The 23,115-nt window shown below is 39.3% G+C and overlaps 1 protein-coding gene across 1 annotated transcript; it reads left to right on the forward strand.

The window, feature by feature from the left end:
• Positions 1-4,688: 4,688 nt before the first annotated feature.
• On the forward strand, positions 4,689-22,906 carry trpa1b (transient receptor potential cation channel, subfamily A, member 1b). Its single transcript, XM_038727350.1, is given in 29 exon segments — positions 4,689-4,861; positions 5,201-5,325; positions 5,522-5,686; positions 6,013-6,175; positions 6,385-6,560; positions 7,372-7,479; positions 7,688-7,796; positions 8,380-8,525; positions 9,313-9,449; positions 11,187-11,235; positions 12,563-12,662; positions 12,769-12,869; positions 13,385-13,560; positions 14,825-14,989; positions 15,176-15,290; positions 15,525-15,691; positions 16,100-16,190; positions 16,285-16,344; positions 16,444-16,536; positions 17,749-17,819; positions 17,960-18,116; positions 18,865-18,954; positions 19,183-19,354; positions 19,447-19,574; positions 20,146-20,328; positions 20,449-20,517; positions 21,067-21,168; positions 21,276-21,391; positions 21,769-22,906. Coding segments are annotated over 27 exon segments (3,351 nt in total). The 5' UTR covers positions 4,689-4,861; positions 5,201-5,325; positions 5,522-5,590; the 3' UTR covers positions 21,980-22,906.
• Positions 22,907-23,115: the final 209 nt, after the last annotated feature.

Raw genomic sequence — 23,115 nt, forward strand, 5'->3', positions numbered from 1 at the left:
AGCCTGACATAGGCGCCACGTCACTGCTAACCTCCATCTGAACTACAGAATATTCTAATCATGTTGTCATTAAACACACAGGAACACTCCTAAAGGCAAACCCTGAAACAAATTTAGTCAAAGCACATACATGCGCACCTGACTTTATCTTCCCCACCCTCTCTTCCATCTCTGCCTTTATGCATTAAATTATAATTTCCAAGACAAACACAACCATGTTGTTCTGCAGGTACCATTTATTTATCTAATACAATCTGATCCAGGCAATTGATCAAGTTCCGCTAGAAAGACATTGTTCTGTTTGTGGCACTGGCTCGGCTTCTGCTGTATGTGTGGCTTTCAATAAATATTGTTTGGACAACAGCCCATCTCAAAATAACCGGTGAGTACAATAACCGGGCAAATATTAGTTTTGAGCTATTAGATGTATTCTGGACTCTGGATCTGAATGAAGTATACCTGGTGACACTTATTATGATGGATAGATTTGTGCTTTGTTGTTTGGCAGCAAAATAAAACTTGAAGATTTTTAATAAAATTAGAAAATTGTTTGCAGATTTATTTATTCATTAATTATAACAAAGCTGCCATAAATCAGATCTGTTTCAGTGGTTGCAATTCTTTTTTAGTGCTTTTTGATTAAGAGGTTAAAGGTACACTCTGTATTTCCTGACCACATGCTCCAAACAAATAGAAGGCAGCATTTCACCTCCTCCTCCCCATCAGCCAGGCTATTCTCTAAGCGATTCTGCTCTTATGTTCTTTTTAATCACATTTAGAGCTTATCTTTATTATAACCTCACAAATTAAACTTTGAAGGCCCAACTGACGATTAGCAGGTATAGCTTCTACGGCAGAAATAAAGTTAAAAGGACCATTGCCTTGTGTGATGATCTGTGGGGAGGGGCTTCTCTCCTGCCAGCTCCTGTCTGTCACTCTGTTTACACATAACTGACAAATGTGTGGAATAAGAATGTAATTTAACAAACTAATTTTAATAATTATAGTGAATAGGCAGATTTTGATCATTTTTAATAGATTATCAGTTATTATTATTATTATTATCAGAGTTTTCTTTCCAGATTCGCTCACGGCTGTATCGACACTGGCTCGCTCTTTCTGAACAGCCCAGTAGGTTAATTTGAACACCGAAAGGAAGCGGGCAGCACTTCGGGGCGCTTAATCCTCCTGTGTGTCCCTGCACAACGACGATTTCACACAGTCTGTCCGGTCAGAGACAGGGAAGAAGAAGAAGTGGTGGCAGAGGACAAAAAAACAGAGGTTGAGGGGAAAGAAGTGGTCGAGTAGCGCGAGGAAGAGGGAGTAGGTCGTGCAGCAATAATTGACAAGCCCTCAGGCCAGCTCTAATTTTTTGTCCTCTCATGTTGGACTGAGGGCAGACTGGACGCTGCAGTGACTCACTATAGCCTCTTGACGAGCAAGTGGTACAGGATGTGTTGAGGCTAGCTGATTAGCATGCTAACTTCAGTTAATATCTCTGCAACCCAAAACATAGACATCTATGACATGACATCAGAGTTGTTACTTCTTCACATTATGTTGATTATATTTAAACTAACCTTCTGGCCAAATATTACACATTGTACATTTAAGTCAGGTGGGGTGTCATCCAGAATTTGCATTTTGTGTAGTCAATGACCAATCTGCAATCTCAGATGATACTTATTCCCTTGATGATATTGTTGGAAGAAATACTAGTATAATCCTTAATTAATGATATACTGTATCTGATAATCCTACCTGATAAAGAATCCCTGAAGAACATTCAGTAATCCTCACAATTAACAAGGAGGTCCTAAAGGTCGTCAAGAGTCACTTGGTTTAAGAGAAACAGGCCCCGTCCCAAACAGTTGAAGTAAAGGTAATTGTTTTCTTCCCTCGAGTAATGTTTTGATAAATGGAATACAGTATGTCATGTGTAGCTGGATGGTTTCTTCTTTTTTTCGTTGAAAATGTCAGGGAGCCTTGCCGTTCAAGCACTAACAATAATAAGGTCAGCCCTGCAAACTGGAAATGATCGCAAAGGCTGTTTTGTACATGAACGCATGCTCAGGTTTCTCTAGTGGAAGGAAAGTGTCAAATTTTAAATTAGCACAAAAGGAAAAACACTTTTAAACCATTACTGCATAAAAGATTTAAAATCACCTTTTGCACTGTGACCATTTTTTTTTGTATCAAGCATCCACTCAAATCAACTAATACTCAATGTGAGCGGTATCATGTTTGTTGCTTAATGTGTTGCAACCAAATTTCCTATCATGTTACAACATGGGGCTTGCCTTCGTCTCTGTGAAAACATCATGAGAGTCATCTGGTCACAAGGGGCAGCGTCTTGCCTGCATTAGGAGACAGACTGGGTAATCACTCTCTCCCCACAGTATTTAAAAGCTCTGATGCAGTGGTGAGGAGAACATCCTGATTGCTCAGCATCACACAAATACAGTAAGTACATAATGCCTTCAACTCTTTCAGTTCTTGCTTTAGTTTTCAACAAAAACTATGAGGGTATATGAAAATAAGGGATATTGGAATGTGAGTGGTAACAATCCAAAAATGTCAGAAGCCAATAGCTTAATATTTAATGTGTTGTATTTTTTGTAAGCTTTTTTTATAAATAACTGTCAAATAAATGAAGTGGTGAACATGTCCTCCTAAAATGTAGTGGGGTAGAAGTATAAAGTAGCATAGAAGTACCTCAATATTTCCGTACATAAATACTTAGGTAGAGTACTTGAGTAAATGCAGTTACTTACTTTACACCACTGGTTCTTCATTTATTTATCAATTAGTACCTCAGGTTTTCTAATCATTTTGGTTTTTATGTTCCATGATCACAACCTAATGTAAAATTTTATATTTGATTATAGTTTTCTGCAAAAATATATTCTATTCTATAATAACTAGAATGCATACATTATTAAACTCTGATTAGTCATTGTAATAGTTTTTTAATAATTAAATTCTTTGAGCAAACATTTATCCCTATGTGTGTCAATAATACTATTGTATACTGTTGAATACGAACAGATTGAATCAAATCCCTTGGATACAAGGATGTCATCATTAAATGCTGTTATATAAATTATTTCAGCTGTTTAGGAAATGTGCTCTTCCTGTATACTTGGCTTCTGCATAAAGATGAGTGGCAGGCTCAATTACATAAAACCATTATTTACCGCTGCTGCTCGGAAATTATGGGGAGGAGGAAATTCACTAAATTAGAAGCAAATGAGGCTGCATTGTCTGGATTTTACTGTAATGTGCAATTCAATCAGGACCACAGAGGAGGTGAAGTGACCACATTTACTTTGAAATTATATTCTCTGCACATCTCCAAACATTATACGGCTGAATCAAGAGCTGCTCAGTGTTAGGACAGCACACTTCTTAAGGAAAAACAGAGACTGGAGCACAAAGGAAGGCAAACAACATATATCGGCTGCAGTCAAAGAGTAGTATAATAATAGTCTTTTTTTGCTTAGGAAGGTTCCTAACTGAGTGAAATGTGGCAGCCATGATAAGAGCTGGTCGAATTCTCTGAAAAAAGCTAGAAAGGTGCTTCATTGCTTCCTTTCTTACCTCCTTCAGCATAGGGTACACTGGACCATCCTTTAAGAAAGGAAAGGAGATAATGCTGTCCCACAAATCCTTGCGGCAGCAACATTTACAACAATGCAGCATTGTACTTTCACCATAGCAGACCCACGTAAATGTAGAAACTACAGAGCACCTATTTTATGCTTATGACACAACCAGGAAAGTATGAAAATGACACAATCAGGAAAGTATGAAAATCCTTGTGTGATTGGCAAAAACAATTATATGGAATTTCCAATTTCCAATATAATTATCATAACAAAATAGTATAAATTTTGTTTCACTGAATCCCCCTGTTGTGGAATGCACTGAAAAGTAAATTTTCTCAACTTTAAAATGTATAAAAATTTAGTTGTCACTGTACTTATCTTCCATGTGTTATAGATAAAACATTTTTAAAAGCCTAGAGTTAGTGCAGTCGGATTCTCTGAGCACTGCGGTTGTCTTTTCCATGTCCTTATGAAATCTCCTTCACATCTTCCCTTGCACTTGTAGCGTTTTTCATCAAGGTCCTGGACAAGTGGTTAGGAAAGCCAATTTTTTTCACTTTTCCACCGCAGCCATAGTCGGCCAAGCACAGGTATATAATTAATGATAATTGGATTGATCGATCGATTGAATAATGAAGTTGCCATAGTCAATGTCGAAGTGCCACACCCCATGCATTAACACCACATCAGAAACAAAAAAATCACACTGTAGAATTATAGAGATAAAAATGCAAGAATACAGGTGCTATATCCATCAAGTACAATACATTGGAGGAAAAAAGATATTCCATTTTCTCATTTAACTCAAAAGGCTCCACTGTGAAAAAAGTGTGACTTTGCATTGTGGTCAAGACTTAAGTGCAAGCCTAATTTAAGTATAAAATATTCATGTAAATGTTTTGCAGTATCCTATTACAAAAATGTCATCTTCAGCAGAAATTATACATCTATGTCATCCTTTCAATATGTGTACCTCATAACTGGTTCCAAACAAGGTAAATGCTTGTGAAGCAATAGCCACATGTTCGAGCAAGAGCTGCACTTTATGATTCTTTTTCTTTATTCACTTGTCAGAAGAATCCACTGTTAATCTGCAGAGCTACCTGAAGAGAAGTGCATTCAATTGATTTCCACGGTGACCACAGCTCACAGAGGTTAGAGTTAATTATTGATCTCTCTCATCTGGAGAGAGTCATTCTGCTCGCCTCAAAGGAGCTACCGAAGGAGCAGGCCCTAAGAGAACCTCAATCCAGGTGAACTGACTCATGCAATGTTGCTTAAATGTTTGAGCAAAGTTGTCAGTGACAGAAATGCACTGTAAATCAAGTGTGCAATAGAAACAAAATATAATTTCCACAAAGTGACTTCCATCCACTAAAAAACTGAGCTGCTGTTTTGACCCCAGAAACTGCTTTGATTAGTCACGGTAGACGCCAAAGGAATGCTACTGCATAAGGTCGAGGGGACTTCCAATGAGAATTCTCCACAGTAATTTGCTCGCCAAAAATGTTATTTTGTTGTTTGGCCTTTTGATGCGAGTGAGAGCCTCGTACAATACGATTACAAGGTCTCTGTGAATCTCGCTCACCCAGGATCACCCAAGAACGCCTGGGACTGACTCAAACAAGCTGCCCCCCAGCTGTGAAGAAGATAATTGCTTTCTTCAACAGAAGGGCTTCAACCTCCTAACACTCAGTGGATCTGAATGCTCTTCTGGGTAAAGACAAAGTCATCTGTTCCCATTACCCCTCATGGCGAGAGGAGCGTATGGCTTAAGGCGTTATCTTCCCTCTCGGTCACATAACATTCAATGTTCTCCCAGTTATTAAACTACGGTGGATTTGTTTTCTATTTCACTTTTTTCTTGTTGCCTGCATACAGATACGTGCATTCATGTGTGTGTGTGTGTCTAGACGTGTGTCATTGCCATCACCCTTCATGTGGGCACCCAGGGCTTATCTCCACTACCGGTCAGTTGAGTGATGAACTTCAGCAGAGAGGTGGCACGACAGACCAGTTGTTACACATATGTGATAGAGGATGAGGATCCAGAGCTGGGAAGCCTAAATGTATTTGAGGTGAGGCTGTCAGCAAACCTTGAGAAAAAGAAGCAAATTTACACAGAGAAATCAATATTAAATAGACAAAATGGATGGGGAAATCAACCAATATGAACCACAATAGAGCATTTCAAGATGTGGTTTCTCTCTTCTACAAAGTATTTACAATATTAGGAGTGTTTATGTAACACCCTATCAGTATTCCCAACACTGTGTAACTTGAAAGGCAGTCATTATAATATAGTTACAGCAGTATTTAAACGTGAGTCAATTCTCACTGTGGTGAAATCAGGGACAGACAAATGGAATCTTCTCTTATCTTCACTCTCCCTGTTACCATCTAGTTGGCTGAGAGGGGTGACCTGGCTCTCCTGGAAAACCTGGTGAAGAAGAGCCCAGAGGTCCTGAGTGAGAAAGATGAATGTGGAGCTAGTCCCCTTCATCACGCCGCCGGAGGAGGCTACGTCACCCTCATGCAATTCATCACCACTGCCATAGACTCACAGGGTAGGTATGCCTCGGTCATCGATCATAAGTTGCACTCAGGTAAAATATTTGTATGGTGAATCACCGCAATTCTGTCTTTAAGTTACTATATAACTGTGTGACAGTTACATTGCAGAGTACTGTGTCTGGCACTAAGAGTTGACTGTGTCTACATGCATCCTGATGTAATTGCATTTGTGTGTGTGTTTAAATGTGCTCCTGTATCCCAGAACTGAACAGCAGTGATGAGCAGGGCAACGTGCCCCTACACTGGGCAGTGGAGAGGAACAAGGCAGAGAGCTGCAGGGCTCTTCTGGACCTCGGGGCCAACCCAAACATCCTCAACACGGCCCTCCTGTCCCCTCTGCATCTGGCTGTCAACCACGGACACAACAGCCTGGTGGAGGTGAGGAAGCTGAGAGTGGCCAGCTGAAATAACTATTTATGTGAAGTGGGTCTGCTCCTGTGTTTTTGTGTTTTCTCATTTATAAACACGCCATTGCAGAGGCAGTACATTTATTTATAAGCACAAGTGACACACCGCATGCATGTCAATATTTTAAGGTAAGTAAACACACATACTGTAGTATGCTAACACAGCCTCACGCATAGACAGTGATGACTTGGATGTGCTTTTTCATTACATGTTATCACATCACTGAAAACATCCAGTCTGCAGAATGAGTAATGTTATGCTCAGTGTTTTCATAGCTCATACTTATTCATTTACTATTAGATTTTATTAAAAAAACAGATCAAATAGTTACTTCACCCCAATAATTTGACAATTATTTCGCGTTAGTCAATAACCTTTTCAATCCAAGCTTTAGTTTCCCGGATAGACCCATTATGCCAACAAGAAGCCCAATGTAAAACTACATCTGCCATTAATCTAGATGTCCTAGAACATACTATAAACAAAGTGAAGAAAAAAGGATAGTAAACAATCATGTTATCACATATTTTATAGCACATGGACATGTAATTTAGAGCAGCCACTGCACTTTAAAATCAACTGACAACTGACAAAACCTGACTCAACCATCTACTTGGAAAGACCTTGTCCCGTCATCCCCATAGCATCTGGCTGTTTTCCACAATCTGACACAGCTGCAGTCTGGTAGAGGATAAATGACGCAGGCGTATATGTAAGAGAGCTAAGGACAAAAACAGGATGGAGCTCACTGTTAAGTCTTTATCTCTGCCCCCCCTTGCAGCTGCTGCTGTCATACAGTACTACAGACTGCAATCTGCAGGGAGACCTTGGGAACACCCCGATGATACTGGCTTGTTCCATCAATAACTGGGAGGCTCTCAGCATATTGGTATGTGCAAGAGTGATGTATTCAGACTCATGTATTCATTCAGTCACACTGTCTACCTGCAACAGCCTGTAAAGGATAACTGTCCAGCTGCACAGAACAGATTATGTAGCTGTTCTTTATACTGACTGCCAGCCCACTGTAGCTTTGTCTATGTCAAAGAATTGTCCCCGTTTGTCTTTCTCCTTATCCATTCTCCTGTCTGTTGAAGCTAAAGCATGGAGCACGGCTCTGCCAACAGAACAAACTCGGCCATTTCCCCATCCACGCAGCTGCCTTCGCAGGTGCAAAGAAAGCCATGGAAGTCATCCTGAAGGCCGGTATGACAAAAAGAATGATCTATCATCAAAAATCAGGAGTGCTGAGAGTAATGAAAAAGTTTTTACAAGGCCAAACAGCACGTTTAACTGAGTTCACCTCAGCCCCCAGAGACATTCAGAAGAAAAATGCTTGAGCTACTTTGTACACAGGCCAGATGCCACAGACTGACAGTGTGTTTATCCACAGTGGGAGGCCTGTTTGGTAAATCTTGTGTTGTTGGAGGAAGGTTTAGTCAGAGCACGGAAATATTTATGTTATTTTTGTAATTGCTCAGCAGGGGAAGTGATGGGCATTCATATTATTGTGCTGTTTGGGAATTTACACAGACAGCCCACCATGAACGGACACAATTACTATTTACTTCAATCCACTATAAAAACAAAGAGCCTAAATATAAAAGTCAAAGAAGGAAGGTATAAGTCCGAGGCCCTGCAAATGAAATCGCTGTGAAAGCTTGTCAGCAATAAAAACAAGTAAGCTCATACATGCAAGCATAGGTAAGACACCTTTATTATGAGCCTTATATGTTTTAGGTGTTTTATTCACAATTAAGAAACTGTTTCTTTAATTATCTAACGGCAGGAGAGGAGATTGGCCATCAAGTTGAAGCCCACATCAATTATTTAGACAAGTCCAAGAGCAGTCCCCTCCACCTAGCAGTACGTGGTGGGAATATCGAGGCCATCCGTCTCTGCCTTGCTACCGGGGCCAAAGTTGACCAGCAACAGGTACTGACAACACAAAGCAAAAGCACAACAACAACATAAAGATGTCACATATATCTCTACATTGGTTTAAACCAGTTCAAAGTGGATTTTGAAGAAGGGCAGACATTAATTTGGTTGTCACCACTGTTTTTCCTACCACTCCACCCTACCCTACAACCTATTCCACCCCTGGGAGCTACAGATTGCTAATATTTCATCTGTCCAGTGCACGTGTTGTCAGATTTGCATTGTTTTATAATCCAGAGCTCATTTGCCTACACCTGCAAAGCATTTCTCTGGAAAAGGGTCTCTGTACTGTACTGCACGTCAGTCTTATCATGGCCATCTGGTAGTGATCGTTATGTCTAGCCCTGGGGTAGTGGCCAGAGCTACAGCAGGAATAGTGAGTACAGTAATAGCTTCGGTTGGCTAAATTGATACAAATTACCTCCACTTACACAGTGGAGCTGAGAGAAGCGATCACTGGCCTCCTCCTGCCATTCCTGGTTATCCCATTAAAGGCTTGTGTTACAGCCCCCAGTGTTCAGCCAGCAAATCTGGGAGATACTTTGCTAATGTTACACTGGGGAAGTGTACAATACGTTTGTGTGTAAGTGAGTACATGTGAGAGCTTACTAATTCCTCTATGTGTGTGTGTGTGTGTGTTTATGTTCTGCTCTGTCAAACTCAGCATGTCACAGTGTCTCTTTGCGGAGCAGACATAATTATGTTTGAAGGGCTTTTGAATATTCATTATATTTATTCATTATTCATTACTCATAACGTATCCATATTTGTTGCTGTCCAGAATGACAAGTCCACGCCGCTTCATTTGGCCTGCACCCAGGGTGCCACTGAGGTAGTCAAACTGATGCTGTCCTCTTTTGACCAAGTGGAAGACGTCATCAACCTAAGTGATGGGGCATGTCAGACCCCTCTACACAGGTGGGCTTACACATCCCTCCACCCTGATACCATGCTTAATGGTAGTCCATTTAAAATACTGTACTGATTATATTGCGTCCACTAATTGTATGATAATGCCAAAGCGTGTATTTGTCCATTTGGTTTCAAAAATGGCAAGATGGAAATTTAGTTCCACAAGGGCCTCATTTCTGCTGATATTATACATTCTGATGATATCTTTGTAGCTGAGCTTTGAGCTTACCATTTAGGACTTAAAGGAAAAGTTAGATGTGTTGGAAAATATGTTTATTTGCTTCCTTGTTGAGAGTTAGATCGATACCATGGGTTGTTATATGTGGGACAATTTCTTGGCCCAGTGCATTGACTGTTTGAGACTTATCAGTATTGTGATGGCACCACGAAACCTATGTAAATTTGATTGTGTCACTTTGGCACATAATAATAATAATACTTAGACTTAGACTTGATCAGACTTGGGCCTCCATACTATTATAGAATTCCTTTTGAGGCCGATTAAAGCAACATTAATAACAAAAGAATTTAGGACCTTAATCAGTTCCCTTCAATGGAATTGTTACACCTGTACATTTGTACAAGGCTTTTGTGTAGAGTTCAACTTTGGTGAATTTTGAAATGCAAAATTACACGGTTGACCAATTGTAAACCATCTTGACTGAGCTGACCTTTGAGGGAACAGAGAGATCCAGAGAGTCCAAAATGGAGAAAGCTGTCTTATCAGTTGTATTTCAACATCCGATTTTATAAAACTCTTATTTCACTCTGCCACTTGCTTGTGCGACAGGGGCACTTACTTTGTCAACGTTTTTGCAAATACATGTTAATAATGTTCAGAAGTACTTTGTATAGTTATAAACATTTTTTATTCATTGTCATTTATTAATAGACATTGTTTCAATTAAAATATTCATAGTTAAGCCCCTTTAAAAAGTAAATCACTGCATTTTTGTGTCTAATATCTGTGGTTACTATCTCAACTGCTTGCTCATGCTGCGTAAAGATCAATCCATCTGCATAATATCAGCACTGTAATACAGTGACAAAAAAGAGGAACATAGACATAAAACCTGTGGGTATGGCTAGCAGAATAATGAGCTTTTAATTGGGGACAATAATAAAATGAATGCATAATAAAGATATGCTTTGCACATTGATTTTATCTAAAAGCTGTTTGTGTTGGCATAGACAGCAGCAGATTGAAACCTGATAGAAGGACAGGGGGAGGGGTATAGAACTATTATGTTATCCTGTTTACCCTCTTTTTGACATCTGGAAAGAAAAGTCCTTACCCTACATTTTTACTTGTATTTCATTGCTGCAAAGTGCTGTAAAATACCCAGACTGAACTTACTAATAGCTGGTACTAAAACACAATAGCCATGCTCCTGTCTTTCCCCAGCCATTGCATTATCTGTGTATTTTAGATTTCTGGATTATCTCTGTGGACATCATTCAGTCGTGGAAATCTTCTTTCCTCCGCTTAAGTATTTCTCTTGATGCAGAATGTCACCAGAATACCAGGAATTAGTTATTACAGTGCTTCATTGAAGTGAGCCATTACAATCCAGGAGAAAAAAGATGTAACCACAATGGAAAATCTGGTTGTTAAGTCATGCTCTGACAAGGCAGGATTAGATTTAGATTTTCCTTATTTGACATCGGACAGTACTGGCAAGACTTTAACTCACAAAGTCATGTGTGTGGCTGTTTTTACAACAACTGTATTTACTTTTCCAGGGCTACAATATTTGACCACACAGAGCTGGCAGAGTACCTAATTTCTTTGGTAAATATGGCACACACACACACACACACACACACACACACACACACACACACACACACACACACACACACGCACACACACAAACAAACACAAACACACCCCACACCTGTTAGGCCAAGGACATTCACACCTTCAGTATCAGGCTAAAAAGATGCTCTTTTCCTGTCCTAAATGCAATTTAATGCTGTTTTCCTGTCTTGCTGAGGACTGTCCTCACTACTACTTGGAATTCATTTAGAGATTGGGTTACACCATTAGACTATGTGTGTTGCCATTGTCACCAAACAATGTTCGAAATTTTAAACACACCTCTGGCTTAGTAAATGTTAAAGGTGCCACCCGTTGCTTGTAGACCATCTGTCACCATCTGTTGCACGTCATAGACTGTTTTAGTGGAACTGTGTTGCTAGGAAAAAGCTGGGTTCCAAATTTATCTCTTATCAACTCATTCTGTTAGCAAACACTGCAACAGGAATATACTTGGTCTACAGAGAGTGACATCGCTTGGCACCAAAGACCAGCTAATTGCAGCGAATAAATTTGCTTTTCAGCACAAGATTCACGGGGACTTTGGGGTTGGCGCTTGTTGGAATAACGAACAAATCAGGCCATGACAGAGATAATTCTTAGGCTTTGATGTTACTTGTTTATTTTTTTCAAATTGAGGAGTTCTTTCATTCATGTTTTAATTGCTTTTGAAAATACAGTGTTGCTGCTGATGCAGACCTTTCTGTAGCTAGCAAGCTAATTAAGCTAGTGTTAGCTGCATAACCACCAAACAATTTTTAAATTGAGAATCTTGTAAAAAGGTCTTAAATGTGCACTCAAGGGTTACACACATAAAATGCTAAATGCCAAATATTAAATTATATTATAGTCTTGTTTACTACTGTAGGTAGCAAGCTAGTTAGCCGGACATGCTCATAATTGCAACTACATTAGAGCAGACAAAACACACAGTTTAATCACTTCATTACACTTTTGCTTTTGTATTTTTGCCACACTTCTTATGGCTGTTAAGCTTAGAAATCTTAAACATGTCAAGTGTATCAAATATCAATTTCATGTCATTATCCATGAACTTACACACTACACACCTCACTTTATTGCCTACATCTGATGTAACATTATGAAAAAATGAGGGATCTTTGGGTGTTTGTTGTCTGCAAAATAACACCCTCATAACAGTGCTCCCAAAACTTACTCCGGTTGAAGAAACTTGAAGCGGTTGAAGCTGCATTGTGGAATTTATTATGTAGATGTTGCTAAATTGAATGAAAAAAATGAATGTGTTAATTCTGGGGTGCATTGTGCCCTCTCTCCTCAGGGTGCAGACCTTAATGCCATTGATTGTAAAGGAAACACTCCCTTGCTGCTGGCTTCGAGCTGCGGGGCATGGAGAACTGTGACTCTACTACTGTCAAAAGGTGAGCTACTGTACTGTGGCCTAATTCACCACCAGTAATGCTCATATTATTTGTGAAGTGTCTGATAATGCAGGTGTAAACACATGCATTTGTTTATGTCTTTTAGGGGCAAATGTAAATGTGAAAGACAGATGCGGTTGTAACTTCCTTCACCTGGCCATTCTACAGCCCAAGGGTCTAAAAAACCTCCCAGAAGAAGTTCTGCAGGTACCCTCAAAAAATGGCACTTGTTTGTGACTCATCAAATGCACTTTATGCTGCTTAGACAAAGAAGTCATTAAGATTGGAGTTTAATTACTACTCTGTCCTTGCTTCGAGCCTAGTTGCATTCATGCCAGCTGATGAAGTTCATTATACTCTCACTAAGCCCGATGATCCTTTAAAACATTGCAAGCTTTACCTAAAGCTACACTGATGCCTTCAAAATGAGCCACATAGGAAGGCTGATATTTACACTTAATAGTTGTTTACAGCCACTGTGTGAATAGGATCTCTGTGTTTAAATATTATAACACTACGTTATTATTTATATAATCTCAGTTTTTTTGTGTGTAGGTTTGTGTGTGTGTGTGTATAACCGTAGCCGTGGTAGAAGTTATATAATGTGTGCCCTTTATTTAGTGTGACTGCTGCAGTATACTTAAGGCTTTTGTATTTTGTGCTTTGTTTAATACACATGTTACTGCACATCATACATGTGTTTATAATGCATCTAACTTTAGAATAACAGTGTAAAGGCACTGCTGAGCTGTGAGGATAACGAGGGCTGCACCCCACTCCACTACGCTTGCAGACTGGGTATCCATGACTCAGTGAAGAACATGCTGGGCCTCTCGGGGGAGGTTGGCCTCACATGCAAGTCCAAGGACAAGAAATCTGCCCTGCACTTTGCTGCTCAGTGAGTTCAGTTATTCCCTGAGGGCATAACCTTCCACATCATTGAACTAAATAGTACTGAGTTTACCGGATTTTCAATCAAAGCTGCTGCTCAAACTTTGCTCATTTGGCCAAAAGAAGTGCCAGCAATGTCACTGCTGTTGATGCTGACCAGTGTGCAATGCTGACTCTCTTCCTTTTATATTCTCCTATTTTTAAGCTACAACTATCAATTTTCTTCACTCCCTCAACAAAGTGCCCCATGTAATCCACCGTATTACCGTTAAAACTCTGAAGCAATAGCTTTCTACACAACAGAATTTCATAATTAGCAATGTTGTTAAAAGTAAAAAAGTATAGACACATCTTCCTTGTCTTAAAAATTCCAGCTTCACAGGCAGCTTAAGATCACATTCTTCTGACGTTGTTCTTCTAGTTACTCTGTAACGAGTGTTGTGTATTGATCAGTCGTACCACAAGAGTATAAAACATTAATCAAAAATGGCTCTTCAGAGGGCTTTGACTTATGATCTTCCAAAAGCCAAGACATTTATCACAGTAATTGAACAGTGGTCAGATGAAAAATGAACAATGTGCGTACATTTAAAACTGTTACCTCACTGCTGTTTTAATCCAGTGAGCAATTTCTGTTCTCAAAAGCCTTTTGATGATTAATTGCCATGACATACCTATTATATAGTGAGGCATTGTCACAAGAATAGAATTCAATTAGTGAGGCTCATGTGAAGATGGTACTAATAGTGTGAAATGAGTGGACATTCAACATCATTGATTATGATTTTTCTATCATGTACACCTATTTCATTAGAGCTAGAGGGCAAATGAAAGCCACGCCATGATATCATGCTTTAACACTGTAGACACCTCATTCCCTTTCCCCACCTGTTCCAGTGCACTGACACAAAGTGCTGCTAGCCTTCTTAAAAGGTTCAAAGACAGAGAAAGATCATACCGCAAGCCAATGTGTCGCTTCTGTTTATGTCTTCTCACAGTGCCATTAGTCTATAACACTCCCCCAGCACTTTTTCACTCTATTTTACCTACAGGTCAAGCCCTGTAACAGCAATCTGAAGTGTCTTTGTGCAACATACTCAATTGCCAAGATGAACTGTGCTGTAACTGCCCCCGACCTCTGGCTCTGTTGTGCTGTGGGCCTTGTACAAAAAGCATTTCCATTTCAGAGATCAATGGCAGTATTAGGTTGTGTAAGAGCAGTGAAAGTTCTTCCACAACCCAGTGCTTCTCCTCATCCCTCTCTTCTTAAGGTATGGGCGCATCAATACATGTCACCGAATATTAGAGACCATCACAGACTCTCGTCTGCTAAATGAAGGTGATGAGCGAGGCCTGACACCACTCCATTTAGCTTCAAGAGAGGGGCACACCAAGGTGGTGCAGCTGTTGTTGCGCAAAGGAGCTCTCTTTCACAGGTAAAGACTGGAGAAATCACATACACAAATGTAAAAAGTAACGACACATGCAAAACCACAGGGGAATATACCATTGTATATGTAATGTCCAGCTATTCTTACAAACATGCAGTGGTTAGAATTTACATTATACAAACCTGCATATAATTTTTTATTCCTCTTTGTTTACTATGTCATGTATTACAGTGATTACAAGGGCTGGACATGTCTGCACCATGCTGCATCTGCAGGATACACACAAACTATGGAAATTCTCCTGTCAGCCAATCTCAAGTTACTGGATAAAACAGATGAGGATGGGGTATGAATGTTTAACATAAAACAAATTCGTAATTAATTTTACACCTATTTGTGATGACAGTTTTGAGACTATAAGTTTATTTCTACAGTTCATGAATTGTAACAAAAAATATATATATTCAGTTGTTTTTCTCACATCAGCACACTGTAGCTAACAGTGGCATTGAATAATACAGACATCGCTGTTGTATAATAAATGCAGAGTGCTGCCTCCTGTTATGTATTGATATACCAGAACACTGCACTCCACATCGCAGCGAGAGAGGGACATGTGGCTGCAGTCAGGCTCATGCTGGCTCGGGGAGCAGAGATCGTCTTAAACAAGAATGACACGTCATTCCTCCACGAAGCTCTGCAAAACGGGAGAACAGAAGTGGTCAACGCTATAATTGACAGTGACAGGTGTGTTATTAATATGTATAACATACCTATAATATGTTTATTATTTTTATATGTAATATGTATATTAGGGGTAGGTTGTAGGTTGCATTTTTCAGATAATCTGATAGACTTTCAAAAAGTTTATAGAATTATCTCAACCTATAAAGAAACACTTCATCCTTATTACTAACATTCAAAATCAACAAATTTTGATTTTTGAATGTTTGTTGTTTTTGACATGTAAGGGCTTCCAATTTTAAAGTTTTATGTGATCATGCTATCATTAAATCCTGGGAGTAGGAATGTGGATACCTGTTTACCACAATTTCTCTTTGAAAACTACCACTGGGTAGCGCCAAAGTCCAAAATGTATACATTCTACACAGATTGCAGTGGCTTTAAGATTCATTTGTGTTCTTCGTCTTCCAGATGTACTGAGGCTTTGAGACTGTTCAAACATGGGTCCAGCCAGCGATGTCCCATACTAGACATGATTGAGTTTCTGCCTGAGACCTACAAGGTTTGCCATAGGCTTATCCAATGCAGTTTACATTGCTTTTTTAGAACATGCAAAGACCTTAGATTCTCTGTCTTGTTTCTACTTTCTGCACTAGCACCTGTTGGATCGCTGTGTGAGGGAATCTGATGATGACTACAACAGTCCTGACTACCATGTAATTCAGATACAAGTTCCACAATCAAGACATCACACTAGTCTATATTGTATAAACAAATTCCAGGCAAAAAATTTAACAGTTCTTTATCTGGTGTAGATTGAATACAGTTTCACATGGCTCCAAGCTCCCCTTGCAGCGCAGAAGTCAAGTGACAAAACCATGAGGATTCAGCCACTGGTTGCACTCAACGTAAGCAACTTTTTTTCCTCAAATATAATTTTGGTGCAGAATGCAAATAATCTACTCCCCCATGATTGAGAAGTGGTAAGGATATATTATAGGCTTAACCACTCACCTTTATGTATGCTTTGGCTCAAATTTTGCGTGTACTGTACGTGCTCATCTGATCAGGATTAGCCTTTTCATCCATAAGGGACAGTGGTGATCCTTTTCTCCATCCACTTTTCTGCAGAGACAATTACATAGCCAAGAGATTTTACTTTCCCTGTGCTAGTTATAGAGACGCAATTGCGTGGCCCTGCCTCTTTGTTAGGCTTGATGACAAACTGATGACAAAGATGACACCTTGTTCCTACTTCACTAGTTCATACGACTTTCAATCATCTGGCTGCCCTGAAATGTTACAAAAGAGCATATTCAGAGAAACAAATATAGCTAAGAGGCTTTGAGTCAACTTGAAGAAGAGCAAGTGCAGTCTTTCTACTTCCTCGACACCAACGAGGGCCCAGGTGGAATCAGCTGTGAGGTCAGGGGGCTTCTCTCCTCCTGTTAACGCTGCCCTGTGTTGGGCGTAATATTTATGGTCAAGCTGCTAAATGTGTTCTGAGTGCCGCCTATTTCTCTCCATTACTGTTGGCTGCCTTAGTGGTCAATATCTCTTATCACAGATTGCTGTTGACTGTCAGCAGTGGATGTATCAGGGGACAGCTCATGGGGAGAGTAGGCAACTCATCATTTACTGACCGTCATGTGTGACAGGCCATTTTGGGTTTTTTTCCGGTTGGAAAGTGAGAGCTGAAGAGGCAAAAGTGTACGCAATGAACCTATCAAAAAGCTACACAGTGCTCATCCGTATGTAATTTCATATTGTGAAATTTAAAATTCTTTTTTTAATTGTTAGTTCAACATGGGTTCACTCTGCATGCAAATGTTCAAAGATATGCCCATTAAACAGCTAATTATCATCTTTGTTATATAGTCAATCACACTGCAAGCACCATTTCTTCTTGTAATACACAATGTAGTATGTGATTCATTGCAAAAAAATAAACAATCCCATCTACCACCAAATGTTAGAAATACTTCATAGCATGTTTCTGCCTGCTAACATCATCACACATTGCACATACGTACATGCATATTTGTAAGCTTTGGCCATCGGGCTGTTCTTTCCTGTTGTGTGCCATCAACAGCAGGCTATTTTTCTGACTCTTTCTGCAGGCGATGGTGCAGTACAACCGCATTGAACTCCTGAACCACCCTGTCTGCAAAAAGTACCTAGCAATGAAGTGGTGCGTATATGGGATTTAACCCCCCACATTTCTCATTTTGGCGTGCTCTGCTGAAAGCACCAAATATCAATGCATTATTTACTTTGCATGTCATTCTAACGTTAAAACTGCTCTTTCTCCTTCTTTGTTTAAATCCACAGGGTTGCTTATGGGAGCACAGCTCATGTGCTCAACATGTTTTTGTACCTGTTAGGCCTGCTGCCCCTGACTCACCTGATAGTGACTCTGAGGCCCACTATGAACACCACTCACACGGGCGAGCACAGTATCAAAATGGTACCCATATCTTTCACAGAGGTAATGATGAGATGATCAGAATTCAAGAAGTTAAAACTCTGTGTTAGCATACTGTCGACGTTCGATGTGGAATTTATTTAGACACATACACACATATTTTAGTGTTGACCATGAATGATTCTGCCCTCATCCCCACCCCTAGTGAATATACTTTTTAATTCTCCAAATACACACAAAATACACAAATATGTGAAGAATGTTGGTCACGTTGCAGCTGCCTGTCCGGTTTATGTGTTGGTAAAAAACAGGTGTATCATGACCCTTGAAAAGGATCAAGAACAGAACATGAGCAACTTCTCAGCACTTTTTAGGAACGGAACAAGAGAGTTTAAACTAGAACAAAACATACTTAAGATGTCACCTTTCTTCAAATGGTTCAGTCCAGTATCTAATACCACTCCTCTTGTAGCTTTGTAAGAATTTGTGTTTACACACCTCTTTCTGTCCAATTTCTTGTAATTACTTCTCTCATTGTCGCACATTCATTGCCCTGGTCTTTGGTTGGAAGCATACTTTCAACCAAATAATCTGTGAGCTACAAACCATATAGGAAACATTCACATCGTATCAAGATTAGCATTCTTATCATTGCATTAGTTTTTTCTTAAGGCAAATCTACATTACACCACAAAAGAGTTCTGACCACAAAGCTGTTTAAACCACAGCTGATTGAATTTAATAAAGTGTTACAATAATCAACAACTGTCATTTTGTGGTAAAGTAAATGTCTATATTCTTCATTTCACAGCAAAGTCTGTTCTTGTCCATCTGCATGGTGATGGTCTTGGCAATGAACATCTACGCCATAGCAAAGGAAGTGGTGCAGATATCACAACAGGTACTGTTACACAAGTGTCATAACATCACATGAAGCATGTGCTCATAAATCTGTTCAGCACCAGGTCTGTGTGGACACACCAGCAATCCGGTATGATGGACGAGCGTCCTCTGATTTAGATTAGCAGGACTGCAGGCACAGTCAGAATGTCCGAAATATCAACCAGGTTGTTGGCCTGTCTAATTATTTTGTATCTTTGCTGATTTTTCTTTTCTTGTCACTTGAAAGCGCTGGAATTACTTCAAGGATTACTCCAACCAGTCTGACTGGCTGTCAGCCATCCTCTCTCTTCTGTTCGTCATTCCCATCATGCTCAATGCAGAGGGTTCTTTTCACTGGCAAGTAGGGGCGATGGCGGTTTTAAACTCCTGGATTGGATTTCTCCTTTATCTCCAGAGGTACTGTTCACTCTGACTCAACTGTGTCATTTCAACATAATGCCTTTTTTAAGGTGCAGAGGCACTAACTGGTATAATCTCCTGTTTCTCCAGGTTTGAGGTGTTGGCATCTACGTTGTGATGTTTTGGGAAATTATGAGAACACTGATTCGTATTGTAATGGTGTTTTTGTACCTGGTGTTAGCGTTCGGTTTGGCGTTCCATGCACTAATGCTCAACCAGGTAGGAGAAGAAAGCACTGATCAAAATTCAATAAGACTAAATGTCCCTTGAGTGGGCCCAGTAGTGGCAGCAGTGGAGCTGAAATTTTTGTTTATTATGTCGATGCATAAAAGGACAGTTGGTTATTAATACCAAAGGCTTTATCCTATTGAGAGCCAGAATGCACCAATTTCATTATAAACCATTACTTTTTTAAGATGTTGTCACTTAAAAAAATAGCACAAAGACTGGATAATGGTAATGGGTTAAAACAATTGTTAGACATGTTTTGTTTCCAATGAAAACTCATCACTTTGTTATGAACAGCTTGTGTTTGCACTTCATGCATGTTATGTGCTGCATTTTACCCAGTGTAAGATCACTGTACTCCAGTAAAATGCTGACATTAAAAATTTTGAACATGGGTAAAAAGTACGTTTAAATTTTAAAAACGATTTAAAAAAGAAGCTTTGGGGAGTCAATATTGAGCCAATGCATGTTTTAAATGAATTTGTGATTTTACACATCTCTGAAAAAGTCCCACAGTATTTAACTATGATAGATAAAATTGACATTCATTTTCTACCTGCAGGAAGAGTTTCAGAGCGTGCCACTCTCTGTGATGCAAACCTTTGTGATGATGGTTGGGGAACTGAACTACCAAAATAACTTCCTGGAAGCTTTTCTGAATGATCAACTTCCTTTTGGTTTTCTGACATACTTCATTTTTGTGAACTTTGTTCTCTTCATGCCAATCCTGCTGGTGAACCTGATGGTAAGTATGGGCCGACTGCCGGTTGTGTCGATATACCTCTCACATAAAAGCTTCTAGTTAATATTTTTAAACTGCTGAACAAATGACGCAGTTCTTATTTGGGGTTTGGTTGCACTGCAGATTGGTCTTGCAGTTGGAGACATTGCTGAAGTACAAAGGAATGCCGCCCTAAAACGAATTGCTATGCAGGTATGTATGGTAACATCTTATCTGTTCCTAAAGCTTTTTAAAGAATTGCATGTTGCATTTTAAAAACACAGAAGACATCACATCTTTTACCCTGCTTGCTCTGTGCTAGCACAGTCTGGCTTTCCTTGATGGGAGTATAAAAGACTTGGAACATAGACATTTAAAATGTGACACACAATAATAACAATTTTATTGTTAAGATATTGTAACCCAAATAGATTAGATTTCAATACAGAGCCTGTAAAGTTAAGGCAACATTATTGTGAGAAGTGACTGATGTGACGGATGTACTTGCGTGTACCCCATGTACAAATCCTAACTGCAGTGTCCCGGGTTCAATCTAGCCTGCAGCCCTGTGATGCCTGTTGCTTCCTCATTCCTCTCTCTATCCACTGTCCTATCAAATAAAGGAAAAAATGCCCCCAAATATCTTTAAATAAAAGGAAAATGAAGAGTATATGATATTTGTGTAGCTTGAGAACATTTGAGTTGAAAAGAGTAATCTTCAAAGTAGCACCTCTAGCTGAAAGTCTGAATTTCTGACCCCAGATTGACCTCCACACCGCTCTAGAAGACAAGCTGCCTTATTGGTTTGTGAAACGAGTTGACAAACCCTCCATCACCATCTACCCCAATCGCAAGTGCTCCAGGGTATGCTCTATACTTAAAAACAAACAACAGGTACTGTACAGCATTTTGATTTGTCTTTGTAACTTATGTCACTTCCCTTTCTTAATCCTTACCACTTTTGTTAACAGCACTATCTGAGGCAATTAATCACAGGTGACGAGGAGACTGAAGTCTGGAGTCGTCTGCAGGCCAAATCACAGAGCTGCACTTTTTTAGAGAATGAGCTCAAAAAGCAGAAGCACAGGTAAAGCATGCAAGGCTACATATAAAAATCACATGAGAGTCAATTTTCTATTCTCTGGAATCATAAAATTGTACTCCAAGAAGTACTAGTGAGATGATGAAAAGTAAATTTGTAATTGTTGCTTTCAATAAATTGAGCTACCATAAGGAACCAACTGTGATATATTAAGAAATGTAATAGTAGTGTTTGATGCATGAGCAGCCCCTACTGGTTACAAAGAAACAGAGCATGTGACCAGGTCACAGCCAGATGTGACTGGCTGTATTTCTTTAAGCTACGTGAAAAACTCAGCAGCACCAAAAAAAGCACAATTATAAATTCACTCGAGTTTAAATGCAGTCTGTATTTGAGCCACATGAACTTTTTCCACCTTTCAGGATGAAGGAGATGTCAAGCTCGCTGGAGAAGCAGCACAACCTCCTGAAGCTCATCATCCAGAAGATGGAGATCACCTCTGAGGCCGATGAGTACGATGGTCCTGTGAACGTCAGAGGCATGTGGCAAACCTTGACTCAGGCCAAACCAAGAAAACACACCGTGTCTCGGTGGGTCCCGCTAATGAAGGCCATCGAGTCCAAAAAGAAATGAGGAGGATGAGACAAAAAAATTAGTTATAACGACACTATAAAAGTCTTGGTTTTAACTTGCATAATCATATGACACACATCGCACAATGTGATTTAATATATTAAGATTATATGCAACAATTTAAGTGCACTTAATTGTGTTGTCTTTACTTGTGTCGTTTAATACTGAATAGGGTTGCAAACTGAATTCAGATCTATGGTTTAAGTGGGTTGTTGTTAAAATTGTCTTTGTGGGCTGAAACAGCCATACCGAACAAGATTTCTTGTCCTGTATGGCTCTGTTATGTTACACCAATGACCCATTGATTTGTGGTGTGTCTGCAGACTCCTATAACGCACAGTAGATGTTTCTATAATGCTGTAATGTGGTCTTTGTGTGTTATATGTACTTTACTTTTATCTCTAAAATATGATGTTCCATATTGTCTTTGTTTGTTACACCCAATTATTAAACATGTCTGTGATCTTAAAAGAGAAAGGAATGGGTTTCCATCAAATTTCAGTTTGTTGGTTAGACACAGCATGTGACGTAAGATCCTCCCATGCGTGAATGAATTAGTGTGACAACAAGGATTTCTATGAAGAAACTCATAGCAAAATTATCTATTTCCTTGGTGTATTTGAAATCTATACAAATGCATCAATAACATGAAGACCTTCTTGTAGAAGCACGACATAGATATATAAACGTATACTAGTTACATGTTCAATGATGAGACATATATTCTAAACTGTATACAGTTGCATGTTCAATGGTGTTGGATGATGTAAACAATTTCAAAACGTCTATTAAATTGAAAGAGTATAGGATTATTTGATTTTTGATTATGAATGAATCAATGTGATGTGTTTGATGAAAGAGTCTCCATAGTGACTATAAGATAGCAAGATGGACTTTTTAATACATAACAATATACACAATATGCTTTATGAGTATCCCAAGAATTGTGTCTTTATTTTTGGAATATTTACAGTTATTGTTTCTCAATTCTCGATCCGGTTAATATTAATGTGTGGTGTAAGCTGATGCAGGCTGGGAATGGTTTAATGCAGGACACAAACTTCCAAAACTTTGCTATGTTTGATGGATTTTCAGTGGCAATCATGGGAAGCATAGGTTGGAGAAAGGCCTCTGAC

Source organism: Micropterus salmoides, unplaced genomic scaffold (assembly GCF_014851395.1).
Source record: "Micropterus salmoides isolate LMB-PRFRI ecotype aquatic unplaced genomic scaffold, ASM1485139v1 Ms_hic_scaffold_1, whole genome shotgun sequence".
Lineage (NCBI taxonomy): Eukaryota > Metazoa > Chordata > Actinopteri > Centrarchiformes > Centrarchidae > Micropterus > Micropterus salmoides.